Genomic DNA, 22,802 nt, shown 5'->3' with positions numbered 1-22,802 from the left:
TATTATATAGAGGAGCCAGGATTACACAATTATATATTTATGTAGAGGAGAGGGGATTTATAACATAAAATTAGATATTATATATAGAGAAGGCAGGATTTATAATACACAGCTACATATTTATGTAGAGAAGAGGGGATTTATAATGCAGTTATATATTATATAGAGGAGATTATATATTTAGGAGGCATGATTTGAGGGTTCATATTAGCCAGTTAGATATTATAAAAATTACAGTTTTATATATTATATAGGAGGTAGGATTTTATAACATACAGATACAGTTATATATTATAGAGATGTAGCAAAGTTTATATTACAATTATAGTATACACGGTGGAGATGTTGCAGAGTTTATTATACACTTATATACATTATAGACATGTACCAGAGCTTACAATAAATAGATTAAAATACACAGTTGTATACTATAAAGATGTCACAGAGTGTATGATACACACGAATATATTATAGAGATGTCGCAGACTTTATAATATACAGTTATATATTACAGAGATAAGGCAGAGTTTACAATACATAGGTATGCATTGTAGTGATGTTCCAGAGCTTATAATACACAGGTATATATTAAGGAGACGAGGCAGAGTTTATAATACACAGGTATATATTAAGAAAACGAGGCAGAGTTTATAATACCCAGGTATATATTATGGAGATGTCGCAGAGTTCATAATACACAGGTATATATTATGGAGATATACATAGTGATATATGGAGGAGTTGTCTCAGAGCTTTATATTACAGAGATGTGGCGGAGTGTATAATCTCCAGTTACATATTATGGCCACGTTACAGAGTTTATAATCTCCAGTCTGTTGTATAAAGTTTTGCAGGATGAGATTTCTGGGCTGGTGTCGGGATTTAGCAGAGTGCAGCGCATTGTGCTCGGCTCCCGGCGCCGTGCAGGAGGATGAGGAGGGTGAGGAGGAGGATGAGGAGGGTGAGGAGGAGGATGAGTTGTGGCTGTGCCTCCTGCGCCCCCCGTACGGCTCCTTCTCGGGCTGGGGGTCGCGGCTTCTCATCTCCTCATTGTGACAGGCGCAGGATCCAGGATTAAAGTAAAAGGCTTTTAATTCCCCCTAAACGCTTTTCCTGCAGGAGAAGAGACTTTTCTTATAAAGCCCCTTGAAGAAGCGAAGCCTTTATTCCTCTAATCCTCTTATCCCGGCACTGGCGTCCTCTCCCCCTGAACCGCAGAGCTGACAATCACTGCTCCCCCCCCACCTCCAGCCTCACAGGCACCGGCAGCAGCTTCTGTGCGACATTTACCGGGCGACATATACTTTCTCACATGTCTCTTCTCTCTGTTCCTCTAGTCTCTCTGTTTCTCTCTCTGCTCCTCTAGTCTCTGTCCCTCTGTCTGCTCCTCTGGTCTCTCTGTTCCTCTCCCTGCTCTCTGCTCCTCTGGTCTCTCTTTTCTTCTCTGCTCTCTGTTCCTCTGGTCTCTCTGTTCCTCTCTCTGCTCCTCTGGTCTCTCTGTTCCTCTGGTCTCTCTGTTCCTCTCTCTGCTCCTCTGGTCTCTCTGTTCCTCTGGTCTCTCTGTTCCTCTTTCTGCTCCTCTGGTCTCTCTGTTCCTCTCTGCTCTCTCTGTTCCTCTCTCTGCACCTCTGATCTCTCTGTTCCTCTTTCTGCTCCTCTGGTCTCTCTGTTCCTCTTTCTGCTCCTCTGGTCTCTCTGTTCCTCTTTCTGCTCCTCTGGTCTCTCTGTTCCTCTCTGCTCTCTGGTCTCTCTGTTCCTCTCTCTGCTCCTCTGGTCTCTCTTTTCCTCTCTCTGCTCCTCTGGTCTCTCTTTTCCTCTCTCTGCTCCTCTCTCTGCTCCTCTGGTCTCTCTGCTCCTCTGGTCTCTCTTTTCCTCTCTCTGCTCCTCTGGTCTCTCTGGTCTCTCTGTTCCTCTCTCTGTTCCTCTGGTCTCTCTGCTCCTCTCTCTGTTCCTCTGGTCTCTCTGCTCCTCTGGTCTCTTCCCTGTCCCTCTGGGCTTGTGTGACCCCTTCAGTCATTGAAAGATTCGGAACAGGCTGTGGGAGCTGGAGTCGATGATTGACAGCTGGGAGGACCAGTCACAAGTCACAGCCTGAGTTAAAAGTCCAGTCTAATCCCTCCCCCCAGCACATGGCAGAGTGACTGCACCTGGGACCGGAGCTCTGACAGACCCAGAAGTGAGAACACAGCAGAGGGACCGATCCCGAGCCTGAACCCCGGGAGAGGTAGGAGAGGGGACCGGGACTCCGTGCGTGTGGGGTGTTAGGGGCACAACTATTACCTATCTATCTAGTATTATCTATCTCCTATCTATCTATCTCCTATCTATCTATCTATCTATCTATCTATCTATCTATCTATCTATCTATCTGTCATCTATCTATCTATCTATCTATCTCCTATGATCTTCTATTTATCTCCTGTCTATCTATCTATCTATCTATCTATCTATCTATCTATCTATCTATCTCCTATCTCTCTATCTATCTATCTATCTATCTATCTATCTATCTATCTATCTATCTATCTATCTCCTATCTATCTCCTATCTATCTCCTATCTATCTCCTATCTACCTATCTATCTATCTATCTATCTATCTATCTATCTATCTATCTCCTATCTATCTCCTATCTATCTATTATCTATCTATCTATCTATCTATCTATCTATCTATCTATCTATCTCCTATCTATCTCCTATCTCCTATCTATCTATCTATCTATCTATCTATCTATCTATCTCCTATCTATCTATTATCTATCTATCTATCTATCTATCTATCTATCTATCTATCTATCTATCTCCTATCTATCTATTATCTATCTATCTATCTATCTATCTATCTATCTATCTATCTATCTATCTCCTGTCTATTTCTGTGAAAAATAACCCTTCTTATTCCATCAAAACAATGTTTCAGCTGTCTCACACCTATTAATGACTGCATGGGTCAGCGAAAACCCTGTCTCTTGAAAACTTAGTTTTGAGGGAGTCATTTTTTTTCCACACTACTCAAGAGGTGTGCTGCAGTAATCTATCTATCTATCTATCTATCTATCTATCTATATCAATCTAAGAATTTTGCGGCACATCTGTATAGTGAAAAAAAGTTGTGGTATTTATTGGTACATCAAAAAGCAAGTGCTAGGCACTCCAGCACTGAAACTGGGAGTGCGCTCTATTGTGGACATTATCTATCTATCTATCTATCTATCTATCTATCTATCTATCTATCTATCTATCTATCTATCTATCTATCAATCTAAGGGTCCATTTACACAGAAAGATTATCTGACAAATTATCTGCCAAAGATTTGAAGCCAAAGCCAGAAACAGACTATATACAGAGATCAGGTCATAAAGGAAAGCCTAAGATTTTTTCTCTTTTCAAATCCATTCCTGGTTTTGGCTTCAAATCTTTGGCAGATAATCTGTCAGATAATCTTTCTGTGTAAATGGACCCTAAGGGGGAGATTTATCAAACATGGTGTAAGGTAGACCTGGCTCAGTTGCCCCTAGCAACCAATCAGATTCCACCTTTCATTTTCCAAAGTACCTGTGAGGAAAGAAAAGTGGAGTCTTATTAGTTGCTAGGGGCAACTGGGCCAGGTCTATTTTACACCAGTTTGATAAATCTCCCCCTTAGTCTGCAGCACACTAACTTAAAGTGAAATAAAAAAAGTTTATTCCATCCAAAGTTTGGCTCTCCAAAAGTTTTGTGCTGGTATGCTGCGGACTTTCGCTACATACTTTAGGGACTTTCTCTGCAAGCACCTACATTATTGCCTTTGGATGAAGAGCTCTTCTTGGGACTATCTATCCATCCATCCTTCTATCTATTTATCAGTCAGTCAATCAATCAATCAATCAATCAATCATCTATCTATAGTTCTGACTATCTATCTATCTATCTATCTATCTATCTATCTATCTATCTATCTATCTATCCCCGTAGCACCCAAATACATTTAAAAAATTTGGTTTTTATCCAAAAATCACAGTATTTCAGCCCTCCATTTTTCAATAAAAGCCTTAATAAAAGGTGGAAACATTATTTTTTTTTGAGTAAATAAAAACCAAATTTTTTCTTCTATTTATTGTATTGTTGCACTTGTGGTTATGTGGTAGCACGCTGCTTTACACCATATCTGGAGGGCTGCATCTATCTATCTATCTATCTATCTTCTATGGATGTATGGATTCTATGGATGCATGTAAGGATAAGTCTGAGCCTCCTGTATGATATAGTTGTATAATAAGTCTGAGCCTCCTGTATGGAGTAACTGTATAAGTCTGAATTTCCTGTGTGATATAACTTTATACTAAGTTTGAGCCTCTCGTACGATATAGCCGTATAGTGATTCAGAGCCTCCATGTGATATAACTTTTTAATAAGTATGAGCCTTTTGTACGATATAGCCATATATTAACTCTGAGCCTCCTGTGTGATATAACCAGATAATAACGTAGGTAAAGGAAAGGTCCAACAGCATCCACTGGGGTGAAAAGTCCTCAAACTTTATTCAGCAACCAAGCATATACAACGTTTCGACCCTCTCAGGGGTCTTTGTCAAGTGAGGGTCGAAACGTTGTATATGCTTGGTTGCTGAATAAAGTTCAAAGACTTTTCACCACAGTTGATGCTGCTGGACCCTTCCTTTACCTACGCTAACTATCGGTGGAACTATCAGTGCTGTTGGAACCCTCTCTTCCTACATAACTAGATAATAAGTCTGAGCCTCCTGTATAATATAATGTTATAGTAAGTCTGTGCCTCCTGTACGATATAACCATATAATAGGTCTCAGCCTCCTGTACGATGTAACTGTTTAATAGATTTGAGGCTGCTGTATGATATATCCATATAGGTCTGAGCCTCCTGTATGATATACCCTTATAACAAGTCAGACGATATAACCATATAATAAGTCTGAGCCTCCTTATGATTTAACCGTATAACAGGTTCAAGCCTACTGTACAATATAACCGTATCATCATAAGTATGAACCTCCTGTATGATATAACATTATAATATATGATATATAACCCTATAATAATTTTGAGCCTTGTGTATGAAAAAAACATATACGTCACAGGCTCCTGTATGATATAACCATTATAACTATTATATGGTTATATTATACAGGAGGCTCAGACTTATTATATGGTTACATTATACACGAGACTCAGACTTATTATATGGTTATATTATACAGGAGACTCAGACTTATTATATGGTTATATTATACAGGAGGCTCAGACTTATTATATGGTTATATTATACAGGAGCCTCAGACTTATTATATGGTTACATTGTACAGGAGCCTCAGACTTATTATATGCTTACATTAAACAGGAGGCTCAGATTTATTATAGAGTTATATTGTACAGGAGGCTCTACACATAGAGAAAAGGCTCTGTTCCAGCACTCATCATTACTTCTCAGTACGCATGGGGGGAAAACTTTGTTCCTGCACTCATTATTACTGATCAGTACGCATGGGGGAAAGGCTCTGTTCCTGCACTCATCAGTACTGCCCAGTACACATAGTGGAAAGGCTCTGTTCCTGCAGTCATTTCTTCTCCCCCATGCACATAGAGGATGGGCTATTTCCCTGCACTCATAAGTACTGCTACATACATAGAGGAAAGTATTCTTGGACTGATCTATTCTGCTCCATACACTTAGAGGAAAGGCTCTTTTCCTATATATATAGTAAAAGCTCTGTTCCTGCACTCATCAGTACCCCCCATACACATAGAGAACAGATTTTTTTCCAGCACTCATCAGTTTTGACCCATAAACATACAGGAAAGGCTCTGTTTCTGCACCAATCAGTACTTCCACCATACATGTAGAACAAAAGCTCTGTTTCTGCACTCCTCTGTACTCCCACAAACACGTAGAAAAAAGGCTCTTTCTACACTTATCTGTTACTCCCCCATACACAGAGGAAAGGCTCTGTTCCTGCACTCATCTGTACTTCTACAGACATATAGAATAATGCTCCGTTCCTGAACTAAACTGTACTGCCCCATACACGTAGCGAAAAGACTCAATACCTGCTCTCATCTGTTTCACCCCGTACACACATACACAAAGTTGCCTGATCTTTGTTTCAACATTTAGTAGGGTTTTATCTGAAAATTTTTAGAAATAATGTTCCATATAGCAGTCATGTATATAATTGGGGAATATATGATATTAGCAGGCAATGTGGATTATAAAACTTTACCTGTGGTAGTAGATAACAGTGACAGAATAATAATGACCATAGTGGATATACAATGGATTTAGTCACAGTGGATATACAATGGATTTAGTCACATTGTTTATACACACTGATCAGCCATAACAATAAAACCGCAGACAGGCAAAGTGAATAACATAAATTATCTGGTGACAATGGCAGCTGTGGCGGGATATACCAAGATAAGGGACTGGTTAGTTCTGTGGAAGCAGGAAAATAAAAGGGGGGGGGGGTGGAATAGTGTAAACACTGGTGTCAGATCATTTCCAGAGTGGTCAGTCTGGTGTGTGGTGGTGTTTCTGCTGTGTAGTGGTCAGTACCGACAAAAAGGACAAATGGGGAGAGAGGACAGGGGTTATGGGGTCCATGGAAAGAAGAACCACCAAAGACTGGGGATCGGCTCATGGAGTCCAAGGAATGACGACCAGTGACTAGGGATAGAAACTTATCCCCAAGTTAGGGCAGCCAGGGACTCTAGACATGGTCAGGAGGGCCAAGATTCATTGATGTGGGGTAAAGACTTGCCTGGTCTGGTCTGATCTAACAGAAGGGCTGCTGTACAGCGAACTGCTGAAAAACTTCCTTCTGGCTATGATAGAAAGGAATCAGATAAAACAGGACTTGGGCCCCACAGACTGGTCAGAGGACCTATGTGACCCCTGTCCTCCCTCATATGTGTGAACAATGGATGGCTTCTGGTCTGAGGGATCATGTTCTCTATAATGTGGATGGTCAGATGTGTGTGAGAGACACTTACCTGGGGAAGAGAAGGCACCAGAATGGACTATGGGAAGAAGACAAGCCGGCGGGTCAGTGTAATGTCCTGCTAGAAACATTGTGTCCTGGCATCATGTGGATGTTACTGTAACTCATACCACCTACATAACTATTGTGCAGACCAAGTCCCCCCCTCATGTCAGCAGAACCCCCTAATGGCAGCGGCCTCTTTCCGCAGGATAATGCCCTGGCCACACTAGCGACATTGTTGAAAAATGAGGAACATGACAAAAAGATAAAGTTGGTGACTTAACCATCTCCTGTCTCAAGGGTTATGAAATGTATGTCAAATAAAAGGAATTCATCCTGTGACACATACCAGGAGCTGCAGAACCCACAAAATCATCTTCTGCCACTTTGCTTCAGTTTAGTCAGGACCCACCTCAGGGACTTCAAAGCTCTAAGATCTGTGGGTCCAAACAGCCAAATAAAAAAATACAGGACGGGAACAGCAGTGCAGACTGAGCTCCGCTACATCTGTGGGTCCAAACAGCCAAATAGAAAAATACAGGACGGGAACAGCAGTGAGGACTGAGCTCTGCTACATCTGTGGGTCCAAACAGCCAAATAGAAAAATACAGGACGGGAACAGCAGTGAAGACTGAGCTCCGCTACATCTGTGGGTCCAAAGAGCCAAATAGAAAATAATGGGGCGGGAACAGCAGTGGAGAGGACTGAGCTCCGCTACATCTGTGGGTCCAAAGAGCCACATAGCAAAAAATATGGGCCGGGAACAGTAGTGAGGGCTGAGCTCTGCTACATCTGTGGGTCCAAACAGCCAAATAGAAAAATATAGGGCAGGAACAGCAGTGAGGACTGAGCTCTACTACATCTGTGGGTCCAAACAGCCATATAGAAAAATACGGGACAGGAACAGCAGTGAGGACTGAGCTCCGCTACATCTGTGAGTCCAAAGAGCCGAATAGCAAAAAATATGGGACGGAAACAGCAGTGAGGACTGAGCTCAACTACATCTGTGGGCCAAAAGAGCCAAATAGAAAAAAATACGGAACAGGAACAGCAGTGAGGACTTGTGGGTCCATACAGCCAAATGCAAAAATATGGGGCAGGAACAGCAGTGGGGACTGAGCTCCGCTACATCTGTGGGTCCAAACAGTCAAATAGAAAATCATTGAAACAAGTTGAAAAGAAATACAGTAAATACAGTAAAGGTGTTTTGTGATTCGCATTGTTATTCTGGCTATTTGTTATATAACGTTTTCATAACATTTTGTTAAATTTAGTGGTCATTTCATGTTGATTGATTTTATTATTTTTTTAATTTTTAGTATTTTAATCATTTTTGTTATTCTTGGAAACAGTTTTTTGTTGCTTCCTTTATTTTTATGTTAGTTTATTTAGCTTGATTTATTTCTGATTTTAGGCTTTAATAGATTTTATCAGATATTTTGTCCTTTTGTTTATGGTTGACGTGATTTCTCCACTTTGTGATGTTCTTTGACGATTCTATCTTTCGGTGATACGTTTAGATACAGATAGACAGGCGGTGGTTGTGGTATTGGAGTGTGTGGCTGTGGCGGGGGTTTCCCACCTTTTTCGTCCTCTGGAGCTGCGCTCGTGTGGCAGAGGTCAGACCGCTGCTTGTTTTATAATGGATAATGTCATTAATACATTTCTCTGATGCTGTGTGTAAATCTGCCCCCTGTGAATTGTGTGGATACACAAAGTATATGTGGCCCTTCCCCTCGGGGCCCCTCCTCAGCTCATTCACACGGATTTGGACTCCAGATCTCGCAGGGTCGTTGATTCACTGTTCACAGCTATTTGCAAACATTGTATTAGAGGCGTAAAGAGCTTTTAATTGTGGTGATGAAATTGCTGTGAATCCTTTGCTCGTCCCTCGCTGCCCGGGGACTGAGGTGATTAAGCTCCATCCGTCACGCTGCGTTACCCAAAGAAAGCGAATTATCCCAATTACGGCTGATTTATAATTAATGGCGGCGGCTGAATGATAATTGGATGTTAATGGAGAAGAGTTATTGTGAGTCTGGAGTCATATCAGGGTTTTCATGCAGCCGCCCCTGCACCCCTCCCCCTATACACAAAGAAGTGAGAAATACAACTCCCATCACCCTGACGGCTTCGGGGAGAGGCCCGGTCACAGCTGCCAGGACCCCGCAGTCCCTGCGACAGGGGACATCCCTGCAGACCCCAGGGCGAGAACCATGCAGCTGACATGGAGAACTATGGCGACGACTATATGTGCAAACCTGCAATTTTATTGCCCTATTATTACTTATTACCTATATGTGTGTTATCACAGTTATTATTTATAGTATTATCTCTAGTGCTATTATTATTGATAAGTCATCTAGGTGAGGGGGTGATCGAGAGGAAGGGGGTGCTGTAGGCGAAGTTGATTTAAGTAAAAAGGTTATCTACATGAAGTGTTGATCTAAGTGAGAAGGTAAGGTAAATTGAAGGGGTGATCTAGATGAGGAGATGATCTAGCAGAAGAGGTAGTCTACGTGACAAAGTGATGTGTGGGGGGGTAATCTAGGTCAGGAAATGATCTAGGTGGAGGGGTGATCTGGGGTTAAAGGTAAGCTACATGATGGGGTGCTCAAGGTGAGGGGGTGTTCTAGGTGAAGGGGGAGATTTAAAAGAGGGCAGGGGTGTAACTACCCTAGAGGCTGCTACGGGGCCTGCCACATGAGGGTGCCCAGTGGCCCACTCCTGCAATACACTGGGCCCCCTGGACCAGGTGAAGCGGTGGTGTAGGGGTGGGCTAGGAAAAGAGGTGTTGTTGGTATGGAGACAGATGAAGAAGTGGTGTAGGTGTGGAGTGGACTAGGTGAAGGGGTGGTCTAGTTGAAGAGGTGGTGTAGATGGAGTAGGTGGTGAGAGGTGGTGTGGGTGTTGAGGTGGACTAGCTAAAGAGATGGTGTGAGTGTGAAGGTGGACTAGTTAGGTGATGTAAAGGTGTGGACTAGATAAAGAGGTGGTGTGGATGTTGAGTAGGACAAGGTGAAGAGGTGATGTAGATGAAGGGGTGGTCTAGGTAAAGAGGTTATGTAGGTGTGGAAGTTATATAGGTGTGGAGGTGCTATTGGTGTGGGGGTGGTTTAGGTGAAGAGGTGGTGCAGGTGGGGAGATGGACTACATTGGGAGGGGGTGTGGATGGTGTAGAGCTAGACTAGGTTGGGGGTAGACTAGGTAAGAGGTGGTGTAGGTGTAAAAGGGGACTGGATGAAGAGGTGTTGTGGGTGAAAATGTGTACTAGGTGGACAGATTGTGTAGGTGTGGAGGTGGTCAATGTAAAGAGGGGGTTTAGGTGTGGATTTGGACTAAATGAAGAGGTGGTATGAGTGTTGGTGTGGACTAGGTGAAGTGGTAAAGTGGTGGTATGGGTATGGGTGTGAATGTGGACTAGATGAAGTTGTTTAGGCGTGTAAGTGGACTGAGTAAAGAGGTGGTGTAGATGTGGACTAGGTGAAGTTGTGGTGTAGGTGTGGAGGTGGACTAGGTGAAGAGGTGGTGGAGGTGGACTAGCTAAAGAGGTGGTGGAGGTGTGGAGCTGGACTAGATGAAGAGGTTATGGACATGGAGGTGGACTAGATGAAGAGGTGTGGAGATGGACTAGGTGGATAGGTTGTGTAAGTACACTAGATGGACTAGGTGATGAGGTGGTGTAGGTGAAGATGGTAGATGAAGGATTTGATCTCCGCAGCCAGTGATTTTCTCTATATTGCCATAGTTTTATTGAGAGAAGTAATTTCACCCTAGCAGAGCTTGTGATCTAGGTTTCTTCAATATAACAAATACACATGTAGTAGACTATTATGTTTTGGAGGGGATGTGTATGTGAAACTTTGGGGGATTGTATGGTCTCTGGACACAAGAGGAGTTTTCCCGGTATGAGCAGGCTGAGTAGGAGACTGTTATCCAGTTATGACTATTATATGTCTGATGCCTCCTCCGTGACTTTCAGAGAAGTGAAGCTTTCAGGTGATTGATGTTCTCAGGTTTCTTGCAGGGTGGATTATGGCATTTTATCCACAGCATTGTGTTGAGGTATTCTGTGTGTGGTCTGTGTGATGAGTCGCAGGAGGAGGTGATGGTGCTATGTTGTATTATAACTCCTTCTTGGCTCAGTCTCTCTGTCCGTCAATTACTTTCTCCCCACCCTGTGTATTCCATTTCTACTACTTTCGACCTCTTCACCACACAGTCTCCTCTATATTATTGCATTTCTATATTGTGGCAGCTCTTTTTCTCATACAGTTCTTGTCCAACATAAAAGTATTTAAGAGAAATCTGTGGGAAAAATGGTGAAACAGACAAAGGCTGTAAGGGTCTTATAGAATAAATCTGTGCAGAATATAATGTTGGGGCAACTGTTGGTGCAGGTGTGAATGGGGTTCGCTGGACCCCTGAGAAAAGTCCCACTACAAGTCTTACTACAATGTCCCAGAACAATGAGACTTGTGCTTGCAGCCAAAATCTCCTCCTAATTCTCACACTCTCTGAAGCAGATTAGCTTGGTCAGATCAGATTACATTGACTGCGTCATTTCCACTCATCGAGCTTTCTCCAGGTACACAGACACGATTGTCTGCTATTCAGCAGTGAAGTCACCATCTTCCTGGGAGAGATCAGGGGGAGAGGGCAAAAAGTGGCCGAGTGGTAATCATACCATGATGCTAACAGTACTCAACAGAGGCTCTTATATGGTGGATCAGCCTCATTCTCTGTGGGAAGAACGCACCAGTTTTCCACAACATTACATGGGATGGGGGGACGCCATGACATGGGGACCCCAGATGGTAAACACAATGACATGGGGGCATCCAATGAGATGGGGGGTTCAAGGGGGTAAACACAATGAGATATCAGGACACAATAAGAGGGGGGCACCCAATGAGGGCAACACAATGAGGTGGAGATAAAAAAAAAGATGGCGACACAAAGTGGCGAATACAGTGAGATGGGAAATCAAGAGGGTAAACACAATAAGATGGGGGACATAATGAAGAAGGGACAAAATGATATGGAGGGAAAAAAATGGGGACACAATGAAATGGGGGACCCAGTGAGAAGCGAGAAACAATGAGATATGGGAAATGGTGAGATAGAGAAAAAAATGAGGCAATGAGATGGGGGGACACAATGTGAATGGGAGACCCAAAGAGATGGGAGGACATAATGAGATGAGAGGATGCAATGAGATGGGGTAACATGATGAGATGGGGGAACACAATAAGACAGGGGATGGGGATATAATGAGCCATAGATAGATAGATATTGATACGTTTGCAGATATATTATTGGGATTAAAGCATTCTGCCTCCTGGGACCTAGCAGAGCTGATCTGGTGCTTACTGCGCTCACTGATCAGTAATGAGTCTTGTTTTATTTGATTCATCTGAGGAGATTTACATTCAGAGTCACAAATCTCCACATAAAGCGTCTGCTAATTGCATTAAGGAAACGCGGCGAGAAGTACAATGGCGTCGGCTGTAAGAAGATTATGGGTTAAGTCATTAATTAGCGCCGTATCTTGTGTCATGGCTGCTACAGGGAAACACTTACAGGAACCCCCCTTCCCCCCACCAGCAACAGACATAGCACAATAAACCGCATGGATCCCTATATCAGGGGTGAGATTACATTCATGATGGTAATGATGATGAAGATCATTAGGATGATGGTGGTAATAATGATGGTTGTGAGATTATGATGGTGGTGGTAATAGTGTGATGAGGATTATGGTAGTAGTAATGGTGCCATGAGGATGAGGATGGTTGTGTGACAATGAAGATGGTGGTGATGTAATGAGGATAATCATGATGGTGGTGATGATGATGATGATGGTGGTGTGGTGATGATGATGACCTTATCCTCATACCACCTCCATCACCATGATCATCATCACCACCAACACCATCCTTATCACTACCTCCATTACCATGATGATCATCACCACCAACACCATCCTCATCACCACCTCCATCACCATAATCATCACACAATAAGACAGGGGATGGGGGTATATAATGAGCCATAGATAGATTGTGTATGATAAGTATGTGGTGGACATTGTGTGATGCATTTTATATGATGGACATTGTATGATAGCAGTTGTATAATGGATGTTATATGATGGTCGTTGTATGACTACATGGTGGATGTTGTATGACACATGTAACATGATACAAAATCAACAAAGAAAGCGGCACTCCAGTATAAAGTAGAATAGATCTGTGCTTTTATTCACCGGTCATGTACGTTATGATAGATGCTGTATAATGGACATTTTTGATGACCGTTTTAAGGTGGACATTATATTTTGGATGTTGTATGATAGGTGTATATAGACTCTGTATAGTGACACCTACAGCTACCATTGTATGAGTCGCTGACTTTTGTGACTCTCTCCACAGGAATCACCAGCCATGCAGCACTATGGAGTGAACGGATATTCCTTGCATGCCATGAACTCCCTCAGCGCCATGTACAACCTGCACCAACAGGCAGCACAACAGGCGCAGCACACCCCCGACTACCGGCCCTCAGTGCACGCTCTGACCCTGGCAGAGAGACTGGCTGGTAAGATTATGGGACATTTATGAGATTCTGGGGGGGGGGGGGGGGGGGTAGAGGCCCTCAAGATGGGGTGCAAGATATATCACATTGCTTCTGCTTGTAATTAAATTGGCGCTGTTTTATCTTCCAACGGCTGTACATTTCAAGACATCATCCTGGAAGCCCGCTATGGGTCCCAGCACCGCAAACAACGACGGAGCCGCACAGCCTTCACTGCTCAGCAGCTTGAGGCTCTAGAGAAGACTTTCCAGAAGACGCACTATCCTGATGTGGTGATGAGGGAGCGGCTGGCCATGTGCACCAACCTGCCAGAGGCCAGAGTGCAGGTACGAGTATAGAGACAACCTGATGTCCTAGGAAAAACAAATGTTCCACCATAACCCCTGTTCTGCCACTCATGACAATATTGCAGCCCTATACCATCCAGCATATCCCATAATTCACATACCATACATTATATACTCACTGTCACGAACACGCGCGCCAACCTGCGCTGGCCCTGACAAGGGGGAGGGGAGTCCTAACCACGCCAGGCGGAAAGGATCTAAAACAAAGATCAAAAGGGGGGGGGGGGGGGGGGCCAAGACAAGGGAATCAAAGGAACTTGGGGCTCTGGACTCCCCTGGGTTGCACTAGCCCTACAGGTCGATTCACCTCACGCACTCACGCTTTACGCCCTGCTGCCGGGCCGTAACTCGAGCGTAAATCGCCACCTGCCGCCTTCCGCACACCCAGACACCAGACACCCACTTGGCCACGAACACTGCCTGCACGTTGGCCAACACAAACACGACACTTCGCAGTATCTGGACCCACCAGTCGCTGTCATACACGTGACCCACTGACCGCAGCCAGACACACATCCACGAAGCACGCACACAGAACTTTGCTATGTTGGGACCCACCGGCTGTCGTCATACACGTAACCTTCCAGCCGCTGCCAGACACCCAAACACAACATACATACACAACTTTGCTGCCACCACCCTATCTATTACGTTACTGGGGAGACAGGGAACCCCAAGAGTGTTCCACCCGCAAGCAGACACACCCACAAGGTAGAGTAAGCCACCCGGTCATACACTATACGGTCACACACCGCACATGCACTCTTCCTGGAGCTAACTAGGTTCGTTTAGGCTACAAGACAAACCATCAAACTTTTAGGTTTAATGCATTAAAATGGACAGTACTTGGTTACAAAAAGATGGTTACAAAAAGACATACAGACACTGCAAACAATGAAAACAAAAGGGAATAAAATAAGAAAGTTCTAATACTTAGCACAGGATGCGTCGTATGGGTTCTTCCTTCCCAGGGGATTTGGGCTTAGAAAGTGGTGCACAAACCAATTCGATTGGATCCCCAACTTTGTGACAATTACATGTTCCCTAGGTCTCACTTTTATGTAAGACCTGAAAGGGTTGGGCTGAGGGCGTCACCTGACATCTGTAACTCAGCCCCTTTGGGCAGAGCTTCAGCTGCCCCCCTCAGCCCTCAAGGGAACACACTTGGACATATCAAAAAAGATACTTCCCCAGGCACCATATCAATGGTACGGGCCCCAGCCCTTGTTCATAATTTATATCTCGTCATCCTGATTCCTGGCATATCAAACATCATATGCCTCGGACACTCAGAAGGTGAGATACCCCTTATGGCATGATGAGGACAGGTAGACAGGCCATGTTTGGACTCCCCGCGATGTCCTCATCATAACCGACACTAGGAAATTGGTTCTGTGGCTCTATGTTTTATCTGAAGAAAGTTATGGAAGATTTCATATTCCTATTCCTTTCCTCAAAGAGAGTTCACCCCCTGCTGGCATGGAGTCAGTGAGCCTGCCTCAGAGGTGCGAAGTCAACACTCTAGTCACAATCTACTCCACCATCTTCTTTACAGCTCCATGCTTATTCCCCCATGCAGAGAGACTTTTGGTCTTTTACACAAGGTAATCAGACGGCCTGACTCCAAGCTAATCAATAAGTCCATATGATTAACTTGCGTCAGCTATGGGTTATTGCCATTAGACTAAATCTATAAAATATCAATCACAATCTATAAAATATCTACTGCATGAATACATATAAACCACACCACACCTAAAACCACTTTACATATTCATGAATAAGGACAGGGCTGTCCATATTCCTTACACCTCCCCCTTTTATGAGATGGCAAGGGAGATCGATTCACAGATCATCTCCCGGCCATCTCCATGCTCCTTTCCTCTGATGGGACAACCCATTAGCAGGGGGAAGCACATCCTTTCTGACCAAGCCCCAGAATTATGAGTGGAGGTCAGCCGACCTCTCACACAGATATCAAGTATATCATAACCACTGGTGGCCACAATTACAGAGTTTACATAGCAATGGTACAGGAAACATCCTCCAATCTTAAGAAAGTCCTCTACCTTCCTAGAATCCCAAGGCATCTCATGAAGAGGTCTCGTCCCGGCCACCCACAAACTGTTGATATCTGGGGGGTCAGTTTTGATGTTGAAGGGCCTCTCATCTTTGACTCCTCTTGTAGTTAGAGAGACAACAAGTTCAATGACCAAGGACCCCAATGATCCAGATGGATCCACTGAACTTTTTCCACCTTGTAATCCATTTGGATAGTCCATTTTAATAAGGACTCCAACGGTTCCCATCACCTCCATGGTTTCCTCCACACAGTTCCTAGTCTCTGCATCTGGGAACTCTTTAGAAATGTTCTTGTACTTCAGGCTGCATTTAGCTATAGGAACACCGTCCATGCCTTCCTCAGTTGGCTTATGGACAACAGCCTCCGCTGCAGGATGTCCCTCCTGTATGGCAACACAAGAAAAATCTTCAGCCCCGGCATCACAGGGCCCTTTACATATATCACAGTCTCCCACATCAGTATCTGCTTTATCAATGGGATACTCCACGCTAATGTCCATACCTCCACCAGGTTCCTGGACATTGGAGTCCTCCGACTCCACACAGCTTTTTGGGGACAGCTCCCTAATCCCAGGGTGGGAGGCTGTCCCTTGCACAGATTTGGACTCTTCACACTGCTGAGACACAGAATCCATAGTGGCAGGAACACAGTCCATTTTCAAACTTATGGGGGCTTCCGGGCTGACCACCCCATCTCCTGTTACAGACATCAGGGTTCCTTGCACCACCTCCACCATGCAAAACATCTCAAAAGGACAGTCAGCCTCTTGGGTACCCACCACCTCAGCATCAGTGGGTTCACAAGCAATATCCTCCTTCGACAGTCCATTTAGATAAAGTGGTGTCTCCAGGGAGGGGTTACACCAGATGCTAGTGGTTGCAGCACTTCCCAGATCCTTGGAACAGTCCAACACTCCTCCAGCATTTCCCACAGGCCCACATGTTGTAATATTACAGTCCTTGCCATCGGTATCACACAGTACCTGGCTGGTTCTGCTGATCTCCTCCTCAGGTGCTGCTGTGTTTTCCATAACTGGGGTCTCCACATGCTGGAGTGTCCTCGGCTCCACATTGGTTCCCAGCCACACACTAGTAGCCACCTCTTGTTCTGGCACAGTCCTTGTAATAACAGTGTCCTTGGGGTTTAGCATCTTGGCACTCCTTTTTCCCCACTCTTGGATGAGTGCACGTTTAATGGTGTTATAGTCCTGGTAAGCCTCCGCAGGTAAGCAAACTAAAGTTTCCAGCAGGTTTCCCCTAAGGCAGCAGATGAAGTTGTGTGCCCATTTTTCCGCCGGCACATAGAATTGTAGACAAATCTCTTCAAACAGAGGCCCCAGGGTGTGTAGGTCCTCATCTGTCTCCATGATGGGCAAATAGTCAGGATCGGGCCCATACAGCATTGCCCCCACACGGCTCCCAAGCAGTTTTGTCAACTTCCTCTGGATTTCTCTCATAGCTTCTATCTCGGGTTGGACGTATTTCAGGCGTATCAGGGGCTCATATATACTTAGATTCCGCAGGTACTTTCGCAGGCAGATATCCATGATCCTCATGGTTTACAAATAAAAAGATAGAAAAGAAAAACAAGATAGGGGAGGGGAATTGTTTGCACGTATGTCTATAGAACAAAAATCAAGCACTGTGTTTGTCTTGTATGCTGGTCCACCTCGCAAGGTATCTACCAGCCTTTAGTGTTAGGAATAATTCCGTAAACCAGACACTAAAGCCTAATCACACAAAAAGGTGAAATCCCACCGCTGCCACCAATTTGTCACGAACACGCGCGCCAACCTGCGCTGGCCCTGACAAGGGGGAGGGGAGTCCTAACCACGCCAGGCGGAAAGGATCTAAAACAAAGATCAAAAGGGGGGGGGGGGGGGGGACAAGACAAGGGAATCAAAGGAACTTGGGGCTCTGGACTCCCCTGGGTTGCACTAGCCCTACAGGTCGATTCACCTCACGCACTCACGCTTTACGCCCTGCTGCCGGGCCGTAACTCGAGCGTAAATCGCCACCTGCCGCCTTCCGCACACCCAGACACCAGACACCCACTTGGCCACGAACACTGCCTGCACGTTGGCCAACACAAACACGACACTTCGCTGTATCTGGACCCACCAGTCGCTGTCATACACGTGACCCACTGACCGCAGCCAGACACACATCCACGAAGCACGCACACAGAACTTTGCTATGTTGGGACCCACCGGCTGTCGTCATACACGTAACCTTCCAGCCGCTGCCAGACACCCAAACACAACATACATACACAACTTTGCTGCCACCACCCTATCTATTACCTTACTGGGGAGACAGGGAACCCCAAGAGTGTTCCACCCGCAAGCAGACACACCCACAAGGTAGAGTAAGCCACCCGGTCATACACTATACGGTCACACACCGCACATGCACTCTTCCTGGAGCTAACTAGGTTCGTTTAGGCTACAAGACAAACCATCAAACTTTTAGGTTTAATGCATTAAAATGGACAGTACTTGGTTACAAAAAGATGGTTACAAAAAGACATACAGACACTGCAAACAATGAAAACAAAAGGGATAAAATAAGAAAGTTCTAATACTTAGCACAGGATGCGTCGTATGGGTTCTTCCTTCCCAGGGGATTTGGGCTTAGAAAGTGGTGCACAAACCAATTCGATTGGATCCCCAACTTTGTGACAATTACATGTTCCCTAGGTCTCACTTTTATGTAAGACCTGAAAGGGTTGGGCTGAGGGCGTCACCTGACATCTGTAACTCAGCCCCTTTGGGCAGAGCTTCAGCTGCCCCCCTCAGCCCTCAAGGGAACACACTTGGACATATCAAAAAAGATACTTCCCCAGGCACCATATCAATGGTACGGGCCCCAGCCCTTGTTCATAATTTATATCTCGTCATCCTGATTCCTGGCATATCAAACATCATATGCCTCGGACACTCAGAAGGTGAGATACCCCTTATGGCATGATGAGGACAGGTAGACAGGCCATGTTTGGACTCCCCGCGATGTCCTCATCATAACCGACACTAGGAAATTGGTTCTGTGGCTCTATGTTTTATCTGAAGAAAGTTATGGAAGATTTCATATTCCTATTCCTTTCCTCAAAGAGAGTTCACCCCCTGCTGGCATGGAGTCAGTGAGCCTGCCTCAGAGGTGCGAAGTCAACACTCTAGTCACAATCTACTCCACCATCTTCTTTACAGCTCCATGCTTATTCCCCCATGCAGAGAGACTTTTGGTCTTTTACACAAGGTAATCAGACGGCCTGACTCCAAGCTAATCAATAAGTCCATATGATTAACTTGCGTCAGCTATGGGTTATTGCCATTAGACTAAATCTATAAAATATCAATCACAATCTATAAAATATCTACTGCATGAATACATATAAACCACACCACACCTAAAACCACTTTACATATTCATGAATAAGGACAGGGCTGTCCATATTCCTTACACTCACCATATTGTTTCCTTACATTGCAGGTTTGGTTTAAGAACAGAAGAGCCAAATTCCGGAAGAAGCAGCGGAGTCTCCAGAAAGAGCAACTTCAAAAACACAAAGACTCAGAAATAGGCAGCAGCGAGGCCAAGCTTGACCCCGCCCCTGAGGAGCAAGCAGCACCCATCCGGGATTCCAAGACCCTACACAGTTCTGTAAGTGACACAAACCTGGAGCTGAACTCCGCTCTGTCCGATCAGTCTGCCAGTGAGTCTGCAGCAGAGGAACAGACAGATAAAGAGGATGAGCCCAAGACCCCACATGAAGAAACCAAAAGTGAAAAATCTTCCCCTGCAGAGTCCAAAGTCCTGAACTATAAAAGAGCAAGTCCTAAAACAGGTGAGTTGAAGAGCACAGCAATACAAAATACAGAATATGAGTCTACTGGTGAGACATTCAGACCTGACCATGGTCCTGAACCACCATACATGCAGTGGAGGACAATCACTATAGAGCAGAATCCAGGTGTCCTGGTGAGGTGCTCTGTTCTCCATGTGGTTCCAGACTTCCATACATGCAGTGGAGAAAATAGAACTTTTGTGTCCCAGTGTGGTTCTCCAACCTCCACACATGCAGCTGAAGGCAATCACTATAGATTAGAATCTAGGTGTCCCGGTGAGGTGCTTCATCCTCCACATGGTTCCCTCTAATAGACTGTACCACTGCTCACTCTAATAGACTGTACCACTGACCCCTCTAATACACTGTACCACTGACCCCTCTACTGCACTGTACCACTGACCCCTCTACTGCACTGTACCACTGACCCCTCTACTGCACTGTACCACTGACCCCTCTACTGCACTGTACCACTGCCTTCTCTATTTTACGGTGACACTGTCCCCTCTAATGTACTGTCTCCAAATAATTTTTTTCCAATTTGTTGCTCTCCAGCTGTTGCAAAACTACAACTCCCATCATTAACTGTCACCTCTCTTCTCCTGATCCACTCTGGTTCTCTAACCTCTTCTGGTCAGGTCTGGATTCTTTGTAATGCAGACAGTGCTCATTTCTCTGCCAGAATCACACAGGAAATGTCAAATGGAAAAGCGCTCTCTTGTTCCTGTCACCACTATGCTATTCAATTATATCAGCATTTAAGGATGCTGATACAGTTGAAAAGGGAGATAGTTTCTCACTGCAGTTCCTTAAACCAGCTGTCCTTTTTACAGCTAATTTGGAAAAACACATAGTCTTGGACTTCCATACATGCAGTGGAGAATAATCACTATAGAACCTTGGTGTCCCAGTGAGGTCTTTTACCCTCTATGTGGTTCCTGGCCCCTATACATGCAGCTAAGAGTAATAACTAAGAAGCAGAATCTGGACAGCCTGGTAAGGTGCTCCGACCTCTACAAAGTTCCTGACCTCCATGAATGCAGCAATCACTATAGAGCAGAATCTGGATGTTACATTCAGGTGCTCCAACCTCCACATGGTTCCTGACATCCATACATGCAGCAATCACTATAGAGCAGAATCTGAGTGTGCTTGTGAGCTGCTCCAACCTACAACTGATACACGTGCAGCGGAGGTCAATCATCATAGAATGTGGGTGTCTTGGTGAGCTGCTCTGCGGGGTCCTGGACTGCCATATGTGCAGTGGAGGACACTCTCTATAAAATATATGATTTTTGGTGGATGTACGGCACAGTATCTGTAGTCCTTTGAATTAATATTGTAGCTCTTTACAGTCCTGAAACAGTCTACTGTTAATAACAGAGGTTTTGTTTCTGTTGCAGAATCCCCTGTCAGCAGCACAATGACCCCAACGTCCAGTAATTGTCTTCCTCCGACTCATTCCTACTCCTCCTCTCCGCTCAGCTTGTTCCGCCTGCAAGAACAGTTCCGGCAACACATGGCGGCCACCAACAACTTGGTCCATTACTCTTCCTTCGACATGGCTAGTCCTCCAGCAGTGCCCTATCTGGGTATGAACATGACGCCTCTCAGCACCCTGCACTGTCAGTCCTATTACCAATCCTTGTCCCATGCTCAGCAGGTCTGGTCCTCACCCATCCTGCAGGGCTCCGGGGCCCTTCCCAGTCTCAACAGCAAAACAACAAGTATTGAGAATCTGAGGCTACGGGCAAAACAGCACGCGGCTTCCTTAGGACTGGACACGTTACCCAACTAAGTGTGAGCCTTGATGGACGGCCATGTGCCACCATGTCCCTGATAAAAGGACGATCAGTATCTACAGCACAGTGGACAATGTGTCAGCCATAATGTGCTCCAACCCATGTGAATCTCATTGTGGTGTCAATGAATGTACGTAGAGAACTGAGCGCCGTCAGTGTCCGGATGAGAATCCCTTGTCATGTGAATGTATAATAAACCCGCCTGCAGGGCCTCGGCCTGTCACGCTATCTCCATGTTGCCAATGTCCGTGTCTTGTATCGTACGATGAGCTTTCACCGTGTTTTCTGACCATCAAACCAAATTCTATTTTCTTTTTGAAAATTGCACCAAACACCCATGAAACTTGACACAAAACATGACAGCGGTAACAGTGATGTAGGTCATCTGCAGAAATTCTATAAGGCCTCGTGGCCCGTTAACATGGCCCCTCTAAGGGTAACTAACCCTTGAGAGGAAAAACAGAAGGGAAGCTGGTGGTAATGTCTGTCTGCAGGGTCTTAAGGCTTAAGGCCCTATTCCACCAACAGATCTGACGACAGATTATCTGCCAAAGATTTGAAGTCAAACCCAGGAACAGACTGTTAACAGAGAACAGGTCATAAAGGAAAGACTGGATTTCTCCTCTTTTCAAATCCACTCCCGGGTTTAGCTTCAAATCTTTGGCAGATAATCTGTCATCAGATCTGTTGGTGGAATAGGGCCTTTAGTCTTTCTCATTCTGGAACATGCGGCACAGTGTCCCTGCGATCCTAGTGGGGGAGAGTTCCTGCTGCAGTAAGCTGCCTTACAGTGAGAGAGAGGTTATGTGTTGGAGAGTTAGGGCCCTATTCCACCAGACGATTATCATTCAGATTATCGTTAAATCGTTCGAATCTAAATGATAATCGTTCGGTTGAAATTGTTGATCGCTTTATAAGACCTGGACCTATTTTTATCGTTGCTCGTTCACAAAACGTTCGCAAATCGTTCGTATTGAATAAGAAGTCGTTCGGTCGTTCGCAGTAGATACAAACACAATAGCGAAGAAATGGCGAAGAAAAAACGATCGCAAATATGATCATAAGTAACGATTATCGTTCCATGGAAATGAGTGAACGTTTTCAGGTATTTTGCAATAGCGGTAGTTTGAG

The 22,802-nt window shown here is 44.8% G+C and overlaps 1 protein-coding gene across 1 annotated transcript; it reads left to right on the top strand.

Moving 5' to 3' along the window:
• Nucleotides 1-2,139: 2,139 nt before the first annotated feature.
• On the top strand, nt 2,140-21,828 carry DMBX1 (diencephalon/mesencephalon homeobox 1). Its single transcript, XM_069979363.1, has 5 exons — nt 2,140-2,224; nt 13,434-13,599; nt 13,744-13,922; nt 19,515-19,869; nt 21,273-21,828. Exons 2-5 carry the CDS (start codon nt 13,446-13,448, stop codon nt 21,665-21,667), a joined length of 1,083 nt encoding a protein of 360 aa, XP_069835464.1. The 5' UTR covers nt 2,140-2,224; nt 13,434-13,445; the 3' UTR covers nt 21,668-21,828.
• Nucleotides 21,829-22,802: the final 974 nt, after the last annotated feature.

This window comes from Dendropsophus ebraccatus, chromosome 8 (assembly GCF_027789765.1).
Source record: "Dendropsophus ebraccatus isolate aDenEbr1 chromosome 8, aDenEbr1.pat, whole genome shotgun sequence".
NCBI lineage: Eukaryota > Metazoa > Chordata > Amphibia > Anura > Hylidae > Dendropsophus > Dendropsophus ebraccatus.
Note: the sequence above shows the minus strand (reverse complement) of the source record. Positions and strands in the feature narration are given on the sequence as shown.

What these genes read in the sequence shown, in the direction of transcription:
- DMBX1 (XM_069979363.1), top strand. Translation starts at nt 13,446, where the DNA reads ATGCAGCACTATGGAGTGAACGGATATTCCTTGCATGCCATGAACTCC. An exon ending in TGCCAGAGGCCAGAGTGCAG is followed by an intron (nt 13,923 to 19,514) that starts GTACGAGTATAG and finishes CTTACATTGCAG; the next exon opens with GTTTGGTTTAAGAACAGAAG. An exon ending in AAGAGCAAGTCCTAAAACAG is followed by an intron (nt 19,870 to 21,272) that starts GTGAGTTGAAGA and finishes TTTCTGTTGCAG; the next exon opens with AATCCCCTGTCAGCAGCACA.